This window comes from Rutidosis leptorrhynchoides, chromosome 9, assembly GCF_046630445.1.
Source record: "Rutidosis leptorrhynchoides isolate AG116_Rl617_1_P2 chromosome 9, CSIRO_AGI_Rlap_v1, whole genome shotgun sequence".
Taxonomy (NCBI): domain Eukaryota; kingdom Viridiplantae; phylum Streptophyta; class Magnoliopsida; order Asterales; family Asteraceae; genus Rutidosis; species Rutidosis leptorrhynchoides.
In genome coordinates, this window is record NC_092341.1 from 57,234,434 (window position 1) to 57,258,155 (window position 23,722).

The following is a 23,722-nucleotide window of genomic DNA, read 5'->3' on the forward strand; positions in this document are numbered from 1 at the left end:
ACATTAACTTAATGCATAGAATATCCCCAAAACAGAATCTCTCGTCTGTATAATAATCTCGAAGTACTAAAGCATTCGTACCCCGAATGAGACTTGTCAAGGTCCATAGATCTATCTTTAGGATTTGCGTCAATCAGGGGCCATTTCCCTAAATTCTTAGGTTACCAGACTTGAAGGGCGATATTCGGTTTAATAATCCAACCATAGAATGTAATTTTAAGTACTTGTGTCTATTTCGTAAAACATTTATAAAAGCAGCGCATGTATTCTCAGTCCCAAAAATATATATAGCAAAAGCATTTAAAAAGGGAGTAAATGAAACTCAATGTACTGTATTTTGTAGTAAAAATACATATGACGACATTGAACAATGCAGGGTTGACCTCGGATTCACGAACCTATATTATTTGTATATATATTAAATCATATACTTGTAATCGAACAAATAATATATTATTATTAGTACTATAAATGTTTATATCAATAACTTATATATTTCATTATATATTCATTTTATATATTCTAGTAATTAAGATATTATTATAGTTTATTTATGTGTATTAAATATATTGTTATATGAATATCATTCGTTAGTTAATTTAATGAAAATATTAAGATATGGGTAATACTATTAGATTTGATTATAATAATAATAGTGCAAATTTTATATAAGATGATAATTTTAATAATACATAATATAATGATACTATTAATTTTAATAAAATTATAGATTATAATAATGATACTTCTAGTATTAATGATAACAGCAATACTAGGGATATTATTAATAACTATAAAAATAACCTTTTTAGTACTAATAATAATTTCAGTAGTGGTTCCTTAAATGATATTAATAATAATAATAATCCTAATCATAATAATACTTATATTAATTAATAATACTAATAATAACATTAATAATATTTAATGATGTTACTTATTAATAAATTGATAATAACATTAGTTATGGTATTTATGTCTTCATAATAATGACAATACATATATTGGTCGTTTGATAAATATAATAATAATAATAACTATATTCCTAATTATAATTATAATCATAATGATAATAATGATAAATGATAACTAATACATAAATGACAAAATTTATAATAATAAATACATTAATAAAGTTAATAATAATAATAATAATAATAATAATAATAATAATAATAATAATAATAATAATAATAATAATAATAATAATAATAATGTTCATATTACTTTTAATCATGGTAATAATAATAATTATAATTCTAGTAATAATTAGTAATAATAACATAAATAAATAATAACAATAATAATGATAACAATAATAATAATAATAATAATAATAATAATAATAATAATAATAATAATAATAATAATAATAATAATAATAATAATAATAATAATAATTTGATGAAAAACTACCTCAAAACTGGGTTTCTAAAAAAAATTGTCTAAGACCGGAATTGAACCCGTGACCTCCCGCTAATAAACCAACACCCTCGACCACTCCTCTGTTCCCTGTTTTCGTGATATAAATCCTTCCCATTTAGATATAACCGTTTCTATCTTCTCATCACTTTCCTTTCTAACCCAATCGACAGAAAACCCATAAACAAATACAATCAGTTTACCATTCGATTTAGGATTTTAAATTTTAGGCTGGAATAACTAGTAATCGATCTTAATTTAACAAACATGGAAAGAAAAATAAAAAAAATAAAAGGAAAAGTGCTTCAGCTACGGTCGCATCAAAAAGAAAAAAAAAATGATTTTGATTTCTAGAACTTTTTGGACAATTGTTACAACATAAATTAAGTTTCAAATCATTCTTAGAATCTATTTCAATCATCAATTGATCCAAAAACTCTAAAACAAAATCGAATTTCATGAAAAATGAACCGTTTAACTTTTTAATTCACAAACTTTGACTTCAAAATTCTACCTTGATATGAAGAATTGAGATATGATATTTTGCAGATAGTTTGCTAGATGGATTCTGATCTAACTGCATTTTTAAATTTTTCAAGTTCGTTCAAATTTAAAGTTTTGCAGGTTGAGTTCAAACAGAGATATACGAATTACCTTTTTTTTTCTTTCTTTGATTTTTCTGTTTAATACACTCGAATAGTAGCAAGCAGAGAAATTATCTCAGTGATTGGAGGGTTGAGGTAGCATCTAAATGATTAGGTGTTGTCTTGTATTGATAATTAGTCAACAATGGTGTCACAAGAATAACAGAAAGGAAGAAAATATGACAGTGATATATTATTACGTATTTTAATCTGTTTATATATAAATTATGTTTAATAATTATAAAAAAATATATTAATTATAATAATAAGTTAATATTAATAATACAATTAATATTTAATAATAATAGCAATAATAATAATATAAATGATGAAAATAATAATAATGTAAATAAATATAATACTAATAATAATATAATAAATTACATGTAACAATTTCTTAGTATAATTTTAATAACACTTATAATACTTAATAATAGTGTGTAAAGTGATAAAGTAATGATAATGATATTATTAAACAAAATGGTAGAACTTTTAATACATTATATGCATCAAATCTCATATCTAGTAATATTAATAATACTAATATTAATATTAACATTAATATTATTATTAATAATAATAATGAAGTAATAATAATACTATTAGTATATCAACTATATTTTTACCTTATAACCACATTTAATATATTAATATGCAATTTATTAGTTTATGTAATATTTAATAATACATAATATATTATATGATAACATTCATTGAATATTTAATGTTTATACATTTTATATATTACAATATTATCTTGATTATAAATCATATATAGATATAGATTTATATATATATATATATATATATATATATATATATATATATATATACATACATATATATATACATTACTATATATATACAATTATGTTTTAAATGTTAAGTAGATAATTAATTATATATATTAAACAATTATCCTCAAAGTATAATCTTATATATTTATTATTTTAATAACGTTGGCAAATTATGTTTGAATCATTTATATACAATATACTCTATATATTTAAAATATCAAGCTTTAGTTATTTAAAGTTATCTATATATTTAAAATATCAAGCTTTAGTTATTTAAAGTTATCATTCATAATAACTAAATTACTTAATAGTTCATTAATATATTTAATATAATTTTTACATCTATAATTATTTATATTTACACTTCTGATTACAATTAAAGGTTCGTGAATCGTCGGGAATAGTCAAAGGGTAAATGCATTCATGTAAACTGTTCCAAAGTTTTCGAGACTCAACATTACAGAATTTTCTTATTGTGTCGAAACCATATAAGATTAAGTTTTAAATTTGGTCAGAAATTTCCGGGTCGTCACATTAAGTTTAGTTACCAAGGTGCTCAATTTCATAGAATATTTTGATAAACATTTTGGATGAAATAACTGAAATCTTGTGATCCACCTTTATATACAAAGTATGCGCAATATGAAAACTATGAACTCACCAACCTTTGTGTTGACACTTTTAAGCATGTTTATTCTCAGGTTCCTAGAAGTCTTCCGATGTTTGCTTATACGTTATACAAGCTATGTGCATGGAGTCATACATGCTTTATTCGAGAAAACTTTGCATTCACAAAATCATCAGCATGTATCATATTTTGACTGCATTGTCAACGGATGTATTATTGTAAACTATTATTTACAGTGATTGTCTATATGTAGAAAGCATCAGATGTCAAAAACCTTGGAATTTGATATTCATTTATGGTGTGTCTTTTCAAAAGAATGCAATGTTTACAAAATATATCATGTAGAGGTCAAAATCTCACTATGAAATCAATGAATAACGTATTGCGTCAATAGCGATTTTGGCGGGTCGTTACAAAAAGTCTCGAGATTAAAGGTATATGAGATGTTGTATTGAAGACTACTCTTGGTTCTAATTGGACTTTGAAGAACGTGAGGTTTATTCCTAAGTTAAAGAGGAAGTTAATCTCTATTGGTCAATTAGATGAAGAAGGTAATGAGGTTACTTTCAAGAATCGCCAATGGGAGGTGATTAAGGGTAGTAATGTTGTAGCTCGTGGACATAAAAGGGGAACTCTTTATATGGTTGAGGTGTTTGAAGAAGATAGAGTGATTGCTACGATTGACGTTTGGGCTAGTTCTACTCTATGGCACCGAAGACTCGGGCATATGGGTGAGAAGGGTATGAAGGTTCTTAGTTCGAGTGGGAGGATTCCAGATTTGAAAAAGATAGAGCTAGGGTTTTGCGAACCATATACTTATGGGAAGCAAAAGAAGGTAACTTTTGTTAAATCGGGGAATTCACCAAAGTTGAAGAAATTGGAGCTAGTTCATACGGACGTTTTTGGACCAACGAATGTAGAATCACATCGAGGTTCTCGTTATTATGTCACCTTCATTGAAGACGCCACTCGAAAGGTATGGGTTTATTTTCTTAAAGCTAAATCCGAAGTTTTTGATACTTTTGTGAAGTGGAAAGCTATGGTTGAGAATGAGACCAATTTAAAGGTCAAGTGCTTAAGGTCGGACAATGGAGGAGAATATGGTAGTCTTGAGTTTAAAGACCATTGTGCAAAGTTCGGTATTAGAATGTTGAAAACGGTACCAGAAACACCGCAACACAATGGGGTCTCCCAACTTATGAATCGTACGTTAAATGAAAGGGCTAGGAGTATGAGACTACATGCCGGTTTGCCTAAGATGCTTTGGGCGGATGCGGTTAGTATGGCGACTTATTTGATTAATAGGGGACCCTCAACACCATTGGGTTTCCGAATTCCTGAAGAAGAATGGCTAGGTAAAAAGGTTAGTTATGATCATCTTAGAATCTTTGGGAGTAATGTTTATGTGAAGACCAAACATATTGATAAAGATAAACTTGAAGCTAAGTCAAAGAAGTGTACGTTCATTGGTTACGGTTCGGATGAGATGGGCTATCGTTGTTGGGATAATGAAGCTAGAAAGGTTATTCGATCGCGTGATGTTATCTTTGATGAAGATTCGGTCTATGGCAAACCGAAAATGGGGAGTCAAAAACCAGATCATGTTATTCTTGATGATATTTCTCTTGATGATCTTGCGGGTTCTAGTGGAGTTCGGGAAATAATGAATTGCCGATTAATGGTGATGGGTCGGATCTTGACAATGATGGAGATGGTTCGGATAGCGGTAATAATTCCAAACATAGTGCGAGTTCTAGTGATAAGGAGGCTAATGAAACCGGTCCAACCATACCGGTTACTCTTATACTTAGACGCTCGACTAGAGTGCCCAAACCTAATCCTAGGTATTCTCCATCAACAAACTACTTGCTCTATACCAAGAATGGTGAACCCGAAAGTTACTTTGAAGCAATAAAGTCCAAAGAATCCATACAATAGGAGCTTGCTATGAAAGAAGAGATGGGGTCACTTGAGAAGAACAAGACTTGGTCACTAGTGAAATTACCTCATGATAAAAAGGCGTTGCAAAGGGTGTATACAATAAAGAATGAGGTGGATGGAAAGAAGAGGTACAAAGCACGGTTAGTGGTTAAAGGGTTTCAACAAAGGAAAGGGGTTGATTACCAAGAGATATTTTCACCGGTGGTGAAGATGACTACTATTCGTTTGGTGCTTGCGTTGGTCGCATCCGAGGACTTACATCTACAACAACTAGATGTGAAGACCGCATTCTTACATGGGGATCTTGATGAGGAGATCTACATGAGGCAACCCGAGGGCTTTGAGGTAAAGGGTAAAGAGAAGTGGGTTTGTATGTTAAAGAAAAGTTTGTATGGATTGAAACAAGCACCTCGGCAATGGTACTTGAGATTTGATGAGTTTATGAAGAAGGTTGATTTTGTAAAATGTGAAGCGGACCATTGTTGTTGCTTGAAGAAATTCAAGTCTTCTTACATAATCTTATTGTTATATGTTGATGACATGTTGCTTGCGAGTTCGGACATGTTCGAGATCAATAAGTTGAAAGGTATGCTTTCAAAAGAGTTCGAGATGAAGGATCTTGGTAGTGCTAAGCAAATACTTGGAATGAGTATTGTGCGTGATCGTGCTAAAGGTGTTCTATACTTATCTCAATCCAAATATATTGAGAAAGTAGTAAAAAAGTTTAATGTTGATAAAGCAAAGGCTCGTACTATGCATTTGGGTAGCGCGATAAAGTTATCGAAGAATCAATCACCTAAAACGGAAGAAGACAAAGCGGAGATGGAAAAGGTTCCGTATAGATCGGCCGTGGAAAGTATTATGTATGCCATGGTTTGTACGAGACCGAATATAGCTCATGCATTGGGAGTTGTAAGCCGTTATATGTCTAATCCGGGGAAGGAGCATTGGGAAGCGTTCAAATGGTTGCTCCGTTATTTGAAAGGTACTTCTAGTATGGGATTGTGTTTCACTAAAAGCAATGTTATACTTAGAGGTTATGCGGATGCAAATTTGGGTGGATTTGGTGATTCGGATAAGAGTACTACGGGATATGTGTTCATGGTTGGTAAGACGGCGGTTAGTTGGATGTCTAGACTACAAAGGAGTGTTGCTTTTTCGACTACCGAGGCTGAGTATATGACTATTGCGGAAGCTTCTAAAGAGCTTGTTTGGTTGAAGAACTTCTTGTGTGAGTTGGGGGAAAGACAAGACAATTGCGTCTTATATTGTGACAACCAAAGTGCAATTAATCTCGCGAAGAATCCGGTGTTTCATAATTGCACGAAACACATTGATTTGAGGTATCATTTTATTCGAGAACGTATTGAAGATGGTACTTTGATGTTGGAAAAAGTCCTTGGTATGAAGAATCCCGCAGATATGCTTACTAAGGTGGTGTCAATGGACAAGTTGAAGTTTTGCATAGCTTCAACGGGTCTTCTCATGAACTAATGAGAAGGTGGTGACCGACTAGGGAGATAGAGAGATGATGATTCGATTCTAACAAGAAGTGTTGAAGACCTTGTATCGAAAGTCTGCTTATCCGGCGTATGTGATAAGAGTGTGCGTGTCTCAAATGGAGTTTGGCGGTAAAGGGTGTTTTGGCGATCTTGGTTAGGTTGGTATGATGGGTTGACAAAATGTGAGTCATGATTTTGACTATCTTCAAGTGGGAGATTGTTGGATGTGAATAATATCAAAACACAGGGGAGGCGCGCCGCGGCCTTGGAAGGCGCGACGCGGCTTAGCACTTGAAACAGAGCATCAGTTTTTTGAAAACGACTGTCTGGAGTTTAGCCTTTGAGGCGCAGCGCGGGCACCAATGGCGCGGCGCGGCTTCGTCTGGCGAGAAGTTTCCAAATTTATGTTTTTCTTGTTCTCCAAGGTGTTTTGGCCTATATAAAGCATCCTAATGTAACCCTCAGTTGTATCTACGAATTATATCAATAAAATCTCTCTAGTTGGTCCGTGGATTAAAGTAATCGACATTCGATTACATATAACCACGTTAAATCTCGTGTTCTTTAATTTTCTTGTTTTATTGTCTTTCGTTTGTCGAAGTTGGTGATTAATCTTATTGTTTGGGTCCTATAATCCTTACAATAATTTAGCCACTTTGTTCGATTTGTTACTACAAAGGGTTGATTTCGAGCCATTGGAGTTTGCGTATTATGATGAAGATTGAAAAGAACTCCGTTTTCTTACAACAACAAAAAAATGCTATGAAATTATCGGGAAAGTTGTGATTCGCTCGGAACGAATTACGTTGTACCGTAAGCACATATTTGCCGACCTTCTGAAGACTAGTGATGAAGAGGGATACAACACCAATTAATTTCTTTACCGATAGTTTATCTAATCGTTTTTTGTTATGTTTTGAATTTTTTTTGTAAACTATTATTTTTTTATGTAATCGTTTTTAAAATTTAATGTAATGTTTTTTTATTAATTTAGTTAAGTGTTATTTTAATTTATTTATTATATTTAAATAATAATTTGAAATGAATTAAAGTTTGAGTTGGTTTATAAGATAGAGAGAGATTAGTTAAGAGAATGTTAACGTTTTTTGTACTGATATGAAAAAAGGTGATGTGAAAAAGAGAAGTTCTCTTAAATTAGTTAAAGATAGTGAATGACCTGGTTGAATATAAGTCAAATGTGTATTCTAAAGTACACTCCATAATAATAAATGTCCAATCTGTTATAATTCAGTAGGCTTATAACTACCTTTAGTGGTTTGATTCTTGATTAAGAATGCTAATAATGAAGTGTAAGAACAAAGATGATAATGGAGAGAAAGAAAGAAACACTTTGTAAGTGTGAGAAAATGGTGCAAGTTTAATGCTTGCATTCATGGCTATTTATAGCAAAAATATCACAAGTTTAGGTAATACAATAATATTACTTTTGTGTATCAATAATTGACTATCCATTTATATATATATATCTATATATTATAACACTCCCCCTTGGATAGCAATTTTGTTTGTTGAAGATCAACTGTAAGTTACTGCCTCGTTAAAAACCTTGCTAAAGAAAACCCAGTGGGAAAAAAACTTTAGCTAAGGGAAAAAGAGTGCAGCATGGAGTTGACTCCCCCTCAAGTAGACATCGCTTCAGTTGTTACATCTTTTGAACATGTCTCATGCCAATGTTATGAACGTGTGTTCTGAAAATAGCAGTTGGAAGTGCTTTCGTGAAAAGATCAGCAGAGTTTTTGCTGGATTGAACATATCTCATTTCAATCTCGTTGTCCTTAATGAGATTTTGAGTGTATGAGAAGAATCTAGGAGGTATGTGTTTTGTTCGGTCACTTTTGATATACCCTTCTTTCATCTGTGCTATGCAAGCTGCATTATCTTCATAGATAATTGTTGGACTTTTATCGCGTTCTAGTCCACAAGAATCAGTAATGATTTGTGTCATTGATCTCAACCAAAAACATTCCCGAGTAGCTTCATGTAATGCAATCACTTCGGCATGATTTGATGATGTAGCAACAAGTGTTTGTTTTTGAGAACGCCATGATATTGCAGTACCTCCATTTAGGAATACATATCCAGTTTGAGATTTAGCTTTATGTGGATCAGATAAATAACCTGCATCTGCATAACCAACCAAATCTTGTTTTGATTCGTTAGAATAAAATAATCCTAAATCAGTAGTTCCTCGAAGGTATCGAAATATGTGTTTGATCCCATTCCAGTGTCTTTTGGTAGGAGCAGAGCTGAACCTTGTCAACAAATTAACTGCAAAAGAAATGTCAGGTCTTGTACAATTTGTAAGATACATAAGAGCTCCAATTGCACTGAGATATGGTACTTCTGGTCCAAGAATATCTTCATGATCTTCACATGGACGAAATGGATCAGCTTCAACATTGAGTGATCTAACAACCATAGGAGTACTTAATGGTTTTGCCTTGTCCATATTGAAACGTTTCAAAATCTTTTCAGTATATGTTGTTTGATGTACAAGTAAACCATTAGGCATATGCTCAATTTGTAAACCAAGGCAATACTTGATTTTTCCGAGATCTTTCATTTCAAATTCTTTCTTTAGAAGTTGAATGGCTTCATGGATCTCTTTATTTGTACCTATGATGTGAAGATCATCAACATAAACAGCTATGATCACATATCCAGATGTTGTTTTCTTAATGAAAACACAGGGGCAAGTAAGGTTATTTGTATACCCTTTGCTTATCAAGTAATCACTTAATCGGTTATACCACATACGTCCCGATTGTTTTAACCCATATAAAGATCTTTGTAATTTAATCGAATACATTTCTTTGGGTTTTGCATTTGATGCTTCTGATACCTTAAATCCTTCAGGTATCTTCATATATATATCACTATCAAGTGATCCATATAGATAAGCAGTAACAACATCCATGAGATGCATTTCTAAATTTTTAGAAACTGTCAGGCTGATTAAGTATCTAAAAGTAATTGCATCCATAACAGGGGAATAAGTTTCTTCATAATCAATTCCCGGTCTTTGAGAAAAACCTTGAGCTACAAGTCTAGCTTTATACCTTGTAACTTCATTTTTCTCATTTCTTTTTCGGACAAAAATCCATCTGTATCCTATAGGTTTCACATCTTTAGGAGTGAGAACGATGGATCCGAAAACTTTTCTTTTATTGAGTGATTCTAATTCAGCTCGTATTGCTTCTTTTCATTTAGCCCAATCATGTCTATTTTGACATTCAACCATAAATGTTGGTTCTGGATCATCATCATTATTCATGATGTCATATGCAACATTAAATGAAAATTTCTCATCAAGATTTTTCATTTCATTTCGGTTCCATAATATTTTTGAATGTGCATAATTGATTGCAATTTCTGTATTGACATCATCAATCTCCTCTGCAGTAGGAGTACTGATTTGTGGTTCTTCTTGAACACTTTCTTTTACCTCATTATCAGCTGATTTTCTTTTTCGAGGATTTTTATCTTTTGAACCAATTGGCCTCCCACGTTTCTGGCGTGGCAAAGACTCAAGAGTGACATTATTGCCAGCTTTTGGAATTTCAATTCGAGCTGGAGTATTTACTGCTGGTATATATGATTTTGTCACCCTTTTTGTATCTGTAAATGCATCAGGCAATTGATTTGCAAGTTCTTGTATATGCATTATCTTTTGAACTTCTGTCTCGCATTCTTTTGTGCGAGGATCAAGATATTTTAATTGAGGTTCACACCATGAAACATCATTTTCTTTATTTTTTATTTCTCCCCCTAATCTAGGAAACAATGTTTCATTAAAATGACAATCAGCAAAACGTGCTGTAAAAATATCTCCTGTCATAGGTTCAATATACCTTATAATTGAAGATGTTTCATATCCAACATATATTCCCAACCTTCTTTGAGGACCCATTTTTGTACGTTGTGGTGGCGCAATTGGAACATACACTGCACAACCAAATGTTCTAAGGTGGGAAATATTTGGCTCTTGACCAAAAGCAAGTTGTAGGGGGAATATTTATGACTTGCACTCGGTCTGATGCGAATCAATGCAGCAGCATGTAAAATTACATGACCCCATATAGATACAGGGAGTTTTGTTCTCATTATCAATGGTCTAGCGATTAACTGTAAACGTTTAATCAGTGACTCGGCTAAACCATTTTGTGTATGCACATGAGCAACAGAATGTTCAACAACAATTCCTATAGACATGCAATAGTCATTAAATGCTTGAGATGTAAACTCACCAGCATTATCAAGTCTCACCTTTTTAATGATGTAATCAGGAAAATGTGCTCTCAATTTAATAATTTCGGCAAGAAATTTTGCAAATGCCACATTACGGCTTGATAACAGACAAACATGTGACCATCTACTAGATGCGTCTATTAGGACCATGAAATATCTAAATGGTCCACATGGTGGATGAATTGGTCCACAAATATCACCTTGAATTCTTTCAAGAAACATTGGTGATTCTTTCTCAACCTTAAGTGGTGAGGGTCTAGTTATCATTTTTCCAAGAGAGCAAGATATACATGGAACCATTGTATCATGAAGGATTTTTCTATCCTTCAGTGGATGTCCATGTGTACATTCAATAATTCTTTTCATCATTGTTGATCCTGGATGGCCCAATCTGTTATGCCATAAATTAAATACACCAGGATCAATATACTTTTCTTTAATCACCATATGTGCTTCTGGTACATTTATATGTGTATAATGTAATCCATAATTAAGTCTTGGCAGTTTTTCAATCACGTGATTCTTGTTAGTGATACTTAAATATTTCTCATTTTCTGCCGTTACTGACTGATAATCATATCCATTAAGGTATATGTCAGAAAAACTCAATAAATTTCTGCTTGACTTAGGAGAGAATAAGGCATTATTAATTAAAAATGTTGTACCGTTTGGTAATATGAATTTTGCCTTTCCTATCCCTTCTATCAAGTTAGCAGCACCTGATATTGTATGTATAGTTCCTTCCGTTGGTTTCAAATCAATGAAATATTTTTCAGATTTAAGTATAGTGTGTGTAGTACCACTATCTGCTATACAGAGATCTCCACTACTTGATTGATGTTGTGTTCCAGCAGAATTCATATTAAACTTCATATATAAGAAACAAACATTAAGTATATAAATGTTACACAAAATGTTTATTACACACAAATAGATAAAACTGAAACATTTGACATACATAGAATTGAAACATCAAACATAGAACTGGAACATTTGATAAAACATATAGAACTGAAACATTTGAGAAAAACATGATGACAAAGGTTAAATCGTTTTATTTATAAAAGAAACATATTAATTTAATTCAAGAAATCTTCATATAAATCAGATGGTTGCTCAGTGACTGTTGGATCAATATTATCCACAAAATTTACTTCCTTTTCTTTACCTTTCAGCGAATCCTGATACATCTTAACAAGATGTTTAGATGTTCGGCAAGTATTAGCCCAGTGGCCCATTCTACCACATCTGTAACAAGATTCTTCAGAATTTTTAGAAGAATTTTCTTCAACATCTTGTTTAGTGGGCTTGTTTTGTGGTTGATATTTATATTTTCGTGGATTATTATTTCTTTGACCACCACGGCCACGACCACGGCCACGTCCACGCCCATTCCCATTACCATAAGGATGGTTTCTACCATAGTTATGGCTTTTGGCATGATGATGGCGATGGTTATTATAACCACGATCTTGCCCGCGTCCTTGTCCCTGTTTATAATTATTTGCAGTATTCGCTTCAGGGATTGCAAGTGTACCAGTAGGACGGGATTGCTGATTTTTCATTAATAGCTCATCATTTTGCTCTGCAACCAAGAGATATGAATTAAGTTCAGGATATGTGTTGAACTTTAGCATTCTCAAATTTCTTTGCACTGTGATGTTGGCAGCATTCATTGTGGAGAAAGTTTTCTCCAACATGTCTGCATCACTTATTTCATGTCCACAGAATTTAAGTTGTGAGACTGTATTATACAGAGCTGAGCTGTATTCATTTACTTTCTTAAAGTCTTGGAACCTTAATGTTCTCCATTGATCCATAGCAGCTGGAAGTAAAATTTCTCTTTGATTATTGAATCTGCTTTTGAGACCTTCCCATAAAACATGGGGATCTTCTACAGTCACATAATTATTTTGTAAGCATTCATCAATATGTTGATGAATAAAGCAACATGCCGTTGCTTGTTCTTTTTCAGAACAAGTGTTGTTTTCATTTATGGTTTCAAGAATGCCCATTGATTTAAGATGCATTTTTACTTTTATAACCCATGGCATGTAGTTGTTTCCCGTTGATTCTAAAGGAGTAAATTTAAGCTTTTCCAAATTCGACATTTTCTATTATTAAAAATTAAAACAAACAACATGATAAATTAGAGTCAATTTATATTCATAAGTATATAAACATTAAACATAAATTTAATATAACATAAATGATAAGTAGGTGACAGTGTCGACCATATGTAAGCAATCATTAATAAATGTTATATAACATAAATATAAATATTAGTAAACATAAATGATAATTAGGCGACAGTGTCGGCCATATAAATGTTAGTAACATAAATGATAATTAGACGACAGTGTCGACCATATATTATTCAGGTGGTATAACCGACCATATATCATTTAGGTGGCAGAGCCAACCATAATTAGTATTAAGATTATCGTGCTGATAACGTGTTATAATTCAGTAGGCTTATAACTACCTTTAGTGGTTTGATTCTTGATTAAGAATGCTAATAATGAAGTGTAAGAACAAAGATGATAATGGAGAGAAAGAAAGAAACACTTTGTAAGTGTGAGAAAATGATGCAAGTTTAATGCTTGCATTCATGGCTATTTATAGCAAAAATATCACAAGTTTAGGTAATACAATAATATTACTTTTGTGTATCAATAATTGACTATCCATTTATATATATATATCTATATATTATAACACAATCTACAACAAAACTCATATTACTCAATAATACACTGTAATTTTTATTTATATTGTATTTTTACCTTTTAAATTTTCACTTTATTTTTCTATGTATAAGTTAAAAGTTGTAATTAAACTTATATATATATATATATATATATATATATATATATATATATATATATATATATATATATATATATATATATATATTTGTAATCTTATTTATTATTAGCATGAATAATAATTTAAGATAGATTAAAAAGTAATATTTCAGATTTAAATGGAGTAATTAACTAAGAGGGAGAGAAAAGGAGAAACTATAAATAAATTTGATGAATTCATTAAAGATATTTAAGTTCGGGTTATTTAGTTTCGCTTTGTGTTCGATATAGATGGTTTGTAATCTTTTTGTATGTCGATTAGATTGTACTCTCTCTAGTTGTAGCGTGTTTTGGTTTTGCTTTGCTTGATTTGTTTTTGCTTCGTTGTAAACTTGGTCATTTGTTTGATTCGTTAGTGTTGTGAGTTTTCTTTTAGTTTTTTTAGTTGTATCGTTTGTTTAGCTCGGAAGTTTGATTGTTTGTACGTTTATGGGTTTCTCGTCTTTTTAATGAATTTATATTCGGTTATAAAAGTTGAATTGTCTTTTTTGAAAAAAAAAAATATAAATAAATTAAAATATTTAATTTAATTGGAATATAATTTATTTATTAATTTATTAATGTTTAAGAAAAAGTTAAGTAATGGAGTAATGGGAAAAAGTAAAAACTGAATCTTTTGAATTGATGGAGAAAGAATATGAAATGCAAATATTTTTGTTTGTTCCAGGCAGGCGACCGACTCTGTGTTAAGGCTTTTCCTACTTCATAACCATCCACCTTTTCTCTCTCTCTCTCTCACAATAACACACACATACACTTTCTCTCTCTAGAACTCAACCATCTAAAACGCGTCCGTGGGGTAATCTCCTCTCATTTTATTAAAATTCTCTCTCTGGGTTTCATTCATCTTCAGTTTTTAGATACTGGGTTGGTTTGATATCATCGAAATCATGAAAAAGTTTGAATCTTTTTGAATTTTTGTTCATGATTAGGGGGACCCATTTGACCGTTAGGGCTTTTAAACTTGTGGGTGTTTGTTTTCTTGGCTGATTTCTTTCTGGGTATTTCAAGAAATTAAATATGAAGCCAAGTAAAGTGGAGTTAATGATGTTGATAAAGCAAAAAAGATCGATTCAGTTCTTGATCTGTTTAGGGTTTTTGTATTTGGTTATGGTCGGTTTAGAGATACCATTTGTATCTAGAATTGTAAGTCAAGAAGATGATTCCAGTAGTAGTTTTTTCTTTACTGATAGATTTACAAAAAAGCCCTTTGCTTTAGATAGTGAAGAAGAATTACAAGATAAAAACGCCCCAATTCGCCCTATAGATGACCCACAAATTGTTGCTAAAACCCCATCAAATTCAGGGCATTTTCGTAAAATTATCGAGTTTAAAGCTTTATCAAGCTTGAATTTTGATGTAAACAGTTTAAATGGTGAACCAAAAGATGGGTTTGGTGGAATTCAAAAGTCTGCAACTGAAGCATTTTCAGTTGGGAAAAAATATTGGGAAGAACTTGAATCTGGTAAACTTAGTTTACCAACAAAAACCCGAAATCGAACAAAAGAGAGTTGTCCGAATTCGATAACTTTATCGGGTTCTGTTTTTCGAGAAAAAGGAAGCATAATTGTGCTTCCATGTGGGATGACATTAGGATCACATATAACACTTGTGGGTAGGCCTAGAGAGGCTCATCCTGAGCAGGACCCGAAGATTTCGTTGTTGAAATCGGGTCAATATTTGATGGTTTCACAGTTTATGATGGAGTTACAGGGTTTAAAAACTGTTGATGGTGAGGACCCACCAAGGATTTTGCATTTTAATCCTAGGTTAAAAGGTGATTGGAGTGGTAAACCTGTAATTGAACAGAATACTTGTTATAGAATGCAATGGGGATCTGCTCATAGATGCGAAGGATGGAAATCAAAGGCTGATGAAGAAACTGGTATGATGTCTAATTTTAGTTTTCGATATTTGTTCATTTCAACGATTCGTTGCATAAGTTTTGTATTTGATTTAGATTTTAGTTTGCTAAAGTTCTTATTGATTTGTTGTTCTTTGCGATTGGTGATGGGAATTGGCCAGCTTATTTGGACTTTTGTCTTAAAACAAGCTCTTTTTTCAACTATTCACACAATTGTATATGTCTATATTGGTTTGGCTTCATAGGTTTGTTTATATGATTTGGACATGAGTTTGAAAGCATTGATATTGATTTATGCCCTTTGTGATTGTTAATTAGAAAGGAATCACCACTTTTAAATTGCAATTTAGCATGATTTCATTGATAATACGGAGTAATAGATAACTGTAACTTTAATAAAAGTATATGAAACTTGACTTATTTGTTTACACTTTTGACATAAAACACTTCTATTAGTCAACCTTTTACGCAATAGTTTAGTTGTTTTCTCCCATAATTAGAGGTTGCTTAGGTAATTATCATAATTTTTGTTTTTGTTTTTATTTATAGTTGACGGTCAGGTGAAATGTGAGAAATGGATCCGTGATGATGATGACCATACGGAAGTCTCAAAATCGAGCTGGTGGTTGAACAGGCTAATCGGTCGAACCAAAAAAGTCACGTTTGATTGGCCGTACCCGTTTGCTGAAGGGAAACTATTTGTTTTAACTCTTAGTGCAGGGTTAGAAGGTTATCATGTTAACGTTGATGGAAGACACATTACATCGTTTCCTTATCGAACAGTAAGTATACAATTTTCCTTCTTTCAACTATACCTGGAAAACGGGTCGGGTCTGTTTGGGAAACAGGTCAAAACGGTTTTGGGTCGAAATGGGTCATGGGTCAAATTTGTAAACGGGTCCTACTTTTGAAATGGGTCTGATAGTAAAGTTGCTAGTAAGTAATAATCTGTTAATGTGTTTAGGGTTTTGCATTAGAGGATGCTACAGGTTTAGCTTTAAACGGAGACATTGACGTGAACGCTGTATACGCTGCTTCGTTACCGTCAACGCATCCTAGCTTTGCACCTCAACGACACCTGGAAATGTCGGAAAAATGGCGGGCCCCGCCTATTCCAGACGGGCCCATTGATATGTTTATTGGCATTTTGTCAGCAGGGAATCATTTTGCTGAACGTATGGCTGTCAGGAAATCGTGGATGCAGCATAATCTTATTAAATCTTCGCATGTTGTGGCTCGTTTCTTTGTTGCATTGGTAAGTAAAGAATTTGAATTACGGGTTGTTTCGAGTTTTTAATTATTAAGTTTTGGAATCTGATGTTATGCAATATGTTTTTTGTTGATTCGTTAGCATGCGAGAAAGGAAGTGAACGTTGAGTTAAAGAAAGAAGCGGATTTTTTCGGGGACATCGTTATTGTGCCTTACATGGATAATTATGACCTTGTGGTTTTGAAAACCATTGCAATATGTGAATATGGGGTGAGTTATTAACTTATTATTATATATTATAGCCAAATATATATATATATATATATATATATATATATATATATATATATATATATATATATATATATATATATATATATATATATATATATATGTATATATTATTGTATATTGTATTATTATCACCGTTGTAAAAGTTGGCCAAGTCGGTTGACGCGTCGGTTTCCACCCTCCCAAAAACGCTTTAAAGTCGGTCAACTGGCCAAAGTCGGGCCGAGTTGTGTCTGAGTCGGTCAAAGTTTGGTAAAAAAATCTTATATTTTAAGATTTGATTGTGTCATATAACTATGTTTATTTATAATTTGTTTATTAATAAAAGTCAATGTTAATGCCCGACTCGTACCTCCAAGATCCCGACTGAATCGCCCAAAAACTCCTTAAAAGTCGGTCAATGATAAAAAGTTGGGTCAAAGTCTTTCAAACGGGCTGAGTCGGGCGAGGTTGGGTAATAAATGTGTTTTGGTATATTCATATGTAATATATAAACATGATTTATATTTTTAATAAAAGTCAACATTGGTCAATGACCGACTCGTCCCTCCAAGGTCCCGACCGACTCATTCCGACTCGCGACTTTTACAACCTTTATTATTAGTGTACTACGGAGTATTATTTTTAATGCCGAGAGGTTAGTAATTATATTTGGATGATATGTTAATACAGGTTCATACGGCATCTGCAAAGTACATCATGAAATGTGATGACGATACGTTTGTTAGAGTTGATGCTGTGCTTAACGAAGCGAAAAAAATAGGCAATAAAAAGAGCTTGTACGTAGGAAATATCAATTATTATCATAAACCCCTACGATATGGTAAATGGTCTGTGACATACGAGGTACAGTACAACTATCATACCATTTTTAATACTTTTTATACGCACACATTTGTATCACATATACACATTAAAACCTGTTTTTTTTGCACATTTCTAGGAATGGCCAGAAGAAGATTACCCGCCGTATGCAAATGGTCCGGGCTACATATTATCATCCGATGTGGCGGAGTTTATCGCAAAGAAATTCGAAAAGCATATGCTGAAACTGTTCAAGATGGAAGATGTTAGTATGGGAATGTGGGTCGAGCAATTTAACGCGACGAAACGGGTCGAATACGTTCACAGTTTAAAATTCTGTCAGTTTGGTTGTATTGAAGATTATTATACGGCGCATTATCAATCTCCGAGACAAATGTTATGCATGTGGAACAAGTTACAGCTTCATGGCCGACCGCAATGTTGTAACATGAGATGACGTTTTGTTGTTTTTTTATGATGAGGATGATGATGATGACATCAGAGAGCGTGGGCCCGATTATGAAAAAGGTCCTTTTGGGATTCTTTGATTATTTTGTTTCTTTTCGCCCTGTCTTTCTTAGATGGGTTGTTATATACATGTGCTTGGGGAAGTTTTGGCACGACGAAATCTTGGGTCGTTTGTAATTTACCGTAAAACTTGAAAACAAAATAGCAAGATTTTGTTGGATTTTAATCTAAAGTGCATATTTCCCCTTCTTTGATTCTTCTTTCATCTTACTGCTATTAATTTTCATGTTTAGTACTAGCAAGATTGTGAATCTCGCTACTTGGAGAGTACTCGGTCGGGAATTTTTAAGGAGTACTGGGCAACTTGGGAAGTACTCGAATGTTGACCCATTTTGACCGAGTTTTGATCAATTTTGACATTTGACAGATGTTGACCAATTTTATGAGTAATCTATAGTTTTGGTCGAGTTTTACCGATTATTCGAGTAATCTTGAGTTTAGGGCGAATTTGAACGAGTTTTGATCGATGTTGACGGATTTTGAATGATTTTACGAGTAATCTAGTGTTTTGGTCGAGTTTTGACTGAATTTTGATCAATTATCCGAGTAATCTCGAGTTTTGGCCGAGTTTTTGACGGATTTTGACCGATTTTACGAGGTTTGGTCTAGTTTTGACTGAGTTTTCAAGTAATCATGAGTTTTGGCCGAGTTTAATAGAATTTTGACAAAGTTTGATGGAGTTTGATTACTCGGCTCGGAGCTCTCCAAAAAACCGAGTTCTCGTTGAGTATTCGTCGAGTAATTATGAGTTTTGCAGCCTTGAGTACTAGTATACATATTGTTATCAAATAAACTAACTTTAGAACATTTTTGGACCTTTATATCGTAGTCATAGTATTACAGTAAATATGAATACAGACCGTAAAAAATGAGATACTTTACTTTAATAGTACAATACAGTGTAACACTCGGTTTAGTAGCTGAAGCCAAGGGAAAGTAAGAAAAACAACACTAGACTCTTGTATGAATTGTTCAACATTGTTGCACTCGACGGAGGAGGGGAACCGGGGCCCACGGTTGAACCCGGGGTTATGCTTTCAAGCGCACAAGTATACCCACAACGACTTGGAGGAACGATTCTATATACACCACTGCTAGTTAATAGATGTATGTCTTTGTTGTTATCTTGCGCAAACGAAAAAAGGTAACCCAAGGCAGGAAGTTCACTTCCTGGAACTAAGGTACACGGTACAGGCGAATCTTTAGCACAGCCGAACGAAATACCGCTGGTTGTAAAATTCCCACTGTTTTCGGGCGTTTCGACACCTGCCCATATATTGTGCGCGTATAGATCACCGTACAAGTAACTGCAAATCAAAAGAAAATAACTGTTTTATAGGCGGTCATCAATGAGGGCCTTCATGCTATGCAAATCATTAAGACTGTAAGTACTTTCAAGGTTGGAAAAGTCGTGAGACGGAGATGAGTCAGTGGGAACTTTGAAATGACTAGTCAGTCGAGTCGGGGACTAGTCGGACGTCGACTATCTTTGACTTTTAGTAAAATTTTGACCGATATTTGACGAACCTCAACTTTGATGTGACTTTTAGCCTTTTTTTTAGCATTGACAGGGTAATTAGACGTTTTTAGCAAAACGGGACCGGTTAGTCACCAAACTGACTAGTCATTTGTTAATCAAGGCATGTCTGGTGTGTATGGTAGATAAACAGTTCATTTTTCCATGCTGAATTTGTGTACAGTTTGAATGATATAAAACTGTATTTTCAAAATTTTAATGGAAAGAGGGATTTTAAGTGGTATACCTTCCGTACAAGCACGGATCAGTTGCGGATCGATAGAAGAACCCTCCAGCGATAGAAGCAGACCCTTCGTTCTTGTTTACATCCGAGTGTTTGTATCCCATTACCGGAAAGATCGGATTTATGGAGGCTGCAGATGTGTTTCCACCAGGACTTTGATCAGGAACGTAAACGTTGGGTCCTTCATAGACGCGCCACCCATAGTTCCCACCTTTCGTAATTGTATCCACCTCTTCGTATACATTCTAGCAAAACAAAACAAAAACAAAAATTTTCCAATAAATTATCAAGAAACGTTTTTTTGTAATCCCAAGATAGCCCAGTGGTTGGGACCCAAATATCGTTGCAAGAGGTTTCAAGTTCGAATCTTGTGAGCCACAGAGTAATCTAGTTGGGCCTCGTACAGTAGAGTATGGATCGGAATACTCGCTTTCCCGATAACCCGAACATGAAAAAACGTTGTAACGTTTTATAGGAGAATATATATACCTGGCCAACATCTGCACACATGAAATAAGACGGTCTTTCTGAGTCGAAACTGCAACGCCACGGGTTGCTCAATCCTAGAGCCCATATTTCGGGAAGCAAATCCTTATCTTCGGTGTATGGGTTGTCGCTCGGGATGGTATAGTTACCCCATAGCCCTAGTCGTGTAATATCCGCTTCACCTGGATCGAAAGTTTAATATATGATGATTTGTAGTATGACCCAAATAGTACCGTTTGACTCTTGAAGTCAAACTTGAGTTATATGACCCAAATAGTATTACTGTTCAACTTACTGGGTGTATTATCAACATCAAATCTCATTATCTTGCCGAGCAACGAGTTCTTGTTCTGTGCGAAATTGTACGGGTCACCTGCACCACCGTCGCCCATCATCAAGTACAAGTATCCGTCATTCGGTCCAAAAAGAATTTGCCCGCCATGGTGAGTTGTGAACGGTAGACCCATCGTGAAGATCCTGCGCACCTCCACCGGAGAAGCAGTTGGAATCTGATCGAAAAATGTAAAACCGAGAATTTATTAACCGTTCATTCACAAAGAAAATCGAAAAATAACGAATATTCTCTTTTAACGTGTTAGTTAACTCAGGGTCGTCCTGTTAATTTTATTGGACCCTGTTCAATAAGTAAAAAATAGACTTTTTGTATACGAAAGTTTTTCATATAAAAACAACAGTTGCAACTTTATGATTTATGAGTGTGTCTATTCTTTAACTTACTACAGACGCGCGTGATGATGATGTCCCGTTAACGGTGTATTCGGCCACCACAGTTTGATACTGGCACGGTTGAGCTGCACTATCGGGACTTAGCTTCGAAGGATCACAGTTGACGTCGGAATTACACGCGCATCTTCCTGCACAGCTTGAAGAAGTGGACTTATCGCAGTTAAACGAAGCAAAGAACCGCCCGTTTTGTGCAAAGTTCGGGTGCAACGCTATAGACATCAACCCAAACTGAGTATCAAAATGAACCTCATCAGTCAGATCAAGAAACGGGTTTGACTCATCAAGTTGCAACTCGCGTCCAGACCCAATTTCTGGAATTGTAGCCAACCAGATCTGTCCTTTTTGGTTGGAAAAAAACGCGCGGTTTGACCCATCTGTGTGAGGCACCATATCTAGGTACGAACCGTTTGCGATCTTCTCTAAACATATGCTACCTGGGGAAGATTTTGTGCTGTTTGTAGTGACGTTTAGGTTCGCTTTTTGACCGTTGAAACAAACGGAATCTTGACTCGGGGGCCCACCGATTACGTTGCAAAAATCAGATCTTGATTGATAGATATCAGTTAGTTTGGTGGTTTTATTTGATGGAGTTGAAGTTTGAGCTTGTAACAATGGTGAATTTGTTATGGATACATTTTGACATGTATCCCAAACTGTTTCACAATAACTCTTTCCAGAATTTGATGAATCAGTTGAGTTGCATAGCACAGGAACTTGTCTTGTAACACTCTTGATAGTGAAAAGTTCTGCTGAAAATGGGCCACATTTCTGAAGAAAAAAAAAATGAAACATTTAAGAATTAAATGCATTTATTTGCAAAAGATTTAAATGGGTGGTGTTTTTCAATTACCAAAAACTAGTGAAAATTTGACAACATGTTCAAATGTTCTCTGCTTTCCAGTTTGCAAAAGTTAAAAAGTTTTTTATATTTAGCAAGATAAACTGTAGATAACTATAAAATGAAGTTTCTACAATTAAAAGTGTACTTACAAACTAGAAAATTGTTTTTATGTTTTTTGATGAAAGATTTCTTAGAAAAATCATATATTTGAACATGTTTGTTGTTTTTAAGTTTAGGGAAACAACTTTAATCCAAATCTTGATATAAAAACCAAAACTTTAAAAATTTGATACATTTTTTGGACAGCAAAATGGAATCTTGATTATAATTATAAACTAATACACAAGAAAATATATGTGTTCATTGTTCATACCGAACAAAGGATAGATTTGAGAATCGAAGCACAAGCAGGTTGAGACACACTCATTGATTCAAACTGCTTTTTTATATTCAAATCTTCGATAGAATCACAACATGAACTGCCATTATACTTGCAGAAAGCCAATGGAGTCTTGGGAGGAAGTGGTGCTCCTGTTGCATTAAAAGTTCAAGATTTTGCAATAACTAAAGTAAAATCACTAAAAAAAAACACCTAAAAGTGTTAAATTTGAAATGGATTTGCAGGTATTTTGATAAAGTTACTTACTTGAATCAGTACATAATGGAAGTGAATGAGCAGGATTGATTACAAGGTGACATAAAGTTATAAAACAGAAGATGACGTTCATCATCATGATATGTGTAAAAGCCATGGATAAAATAAATTAAGGCTACGACTTTATCATGTTCTTGATGGAAGCTTAATGAGCTATTTGACTTGTGATATTTGAAGAAACTAGTAGTAAGATAGAGATGAGATTGTGATGGCATCATGTATTGAAATCATGTAGGGAGTGTTTGTAGTTGACTTTTGCAATTAATTCTTGACTTTAAAATTATGTTGGGTAGTTGGTATGGTACCAATATTTCTTGATCTTGATTCAATTATATATTTGGCCGTTGGTGTATTACTCACAAGTTTTTAAAACAGTGGTATAAATGATAAATGAGACTAATTTTGACAATTTTTTAACTGAGTTAAATTTGTTTTAATAATTTTCAATTGGATAGTGTTTATTTCA

General features: G+C 33.3%; 2 protein-coding genes across 2 annotated transcripts; one reads left to right on the plus strand and one right to left on the minus strand.

The window, feature by feature from the left end:
• The first annotated feature begins 14,814 nt into the window (after positions 1 to 14,814).
• On the plus strand, positions 14,815 to 18,946 carry LOC139865805 (hydroxyproline O-galactosyltransferase GALT6). The gene is made up of 6 exons (XM_071853904.1): positions 14,815 to 15,955; positions 16,484 to 16,716; positions 16,899 to 17,189; positions 17,286 to 17,414; positions 18,108 to 18,281; positions 18,379 to 18,946. Exons 1-6 carry the CDS (start codon positions 15,091 to 15,093, stop codon positions 18,694 to 18,696), a joined length of 2,010 nt encoding a protein of 669 aa, XP_071710005.1. The 5' UTR covers positions 14,815 to 15,090; the 3' UTR covers positions 18,697 to 18,946.
• Positions 18,947 to 19,570: 624 nt separating this feature from the next.
• On the minus strand, positions 19,571 to 23,464 carry LOC139866248 (HIPL1 protein-like). Its single transcript, XM_071854433.1, has 7 exons — positions 23,248 to 23,464; positions 22,975 to 23,132; positions 21,752 to 22,528; positions 21,309 to 21,522; positions 21,017 to 21,195; positions 20,531 to 20,772; positions 19,571 to 20,074 (listed from the first exon to the last, which is right to left on the minus strand). Exons 1-7 carry the CDS (start codon positions 23,351 to 23,353, stop codon positions 19,681 to 19,683), a joined length of 2,070 nt encoding a protein of 689 aa, XP_071710534.1. The 5' UTR covers positions 23,354 to 23,464; the 3' UTR covers positions 19,571 to 19,680.
• Positions 23,465 to 23,722: the final 258 nt, after the last annotated feature.

Coding starts and splice junctions, on each gene's coding strand:
- LOC139865805 (XM_071853904.1), top strand. CDS start 15,091: ATGAAGCCAAGTAAAGTGGAGTTAATGATGTTGATAAAGCAAAAAAGA. Junction 15,956..16,483: donor AAAGGCTGATGAAGAAACTG/GTATGATGTCTA, acceptor TTTTATTTATAG/TTGACGGTCAGGTGAAATGT. Junction 17,415..18,107: donor TTGCAATATGTGAATATGGG/GTGAGTTATTAA, acceptor ATGTTAATACAG/GTTCATACGGCATCTGCAAA.
- LOC139866248 (XM_071854433.1), bottom strand. CDS start 23,353: ATGGCTTTTACACATATCATGATGATGAACGTCATCTTCTGTTTTATA. Junction 21,523..21,751: donor CATCATCACGCGCGTCTGTA/GTAAGTTAAAGA, acceptor TTTTTCGATCAG/ATTCCAACTGCTTCTCCGGT. Junction 20,773..21,016: donor TGTGTGCAGATGTTGGCCAG/GTATATATATTC, acceptor TTGTTTTGCTAG/AATGTATACGAAGAGGTGGA.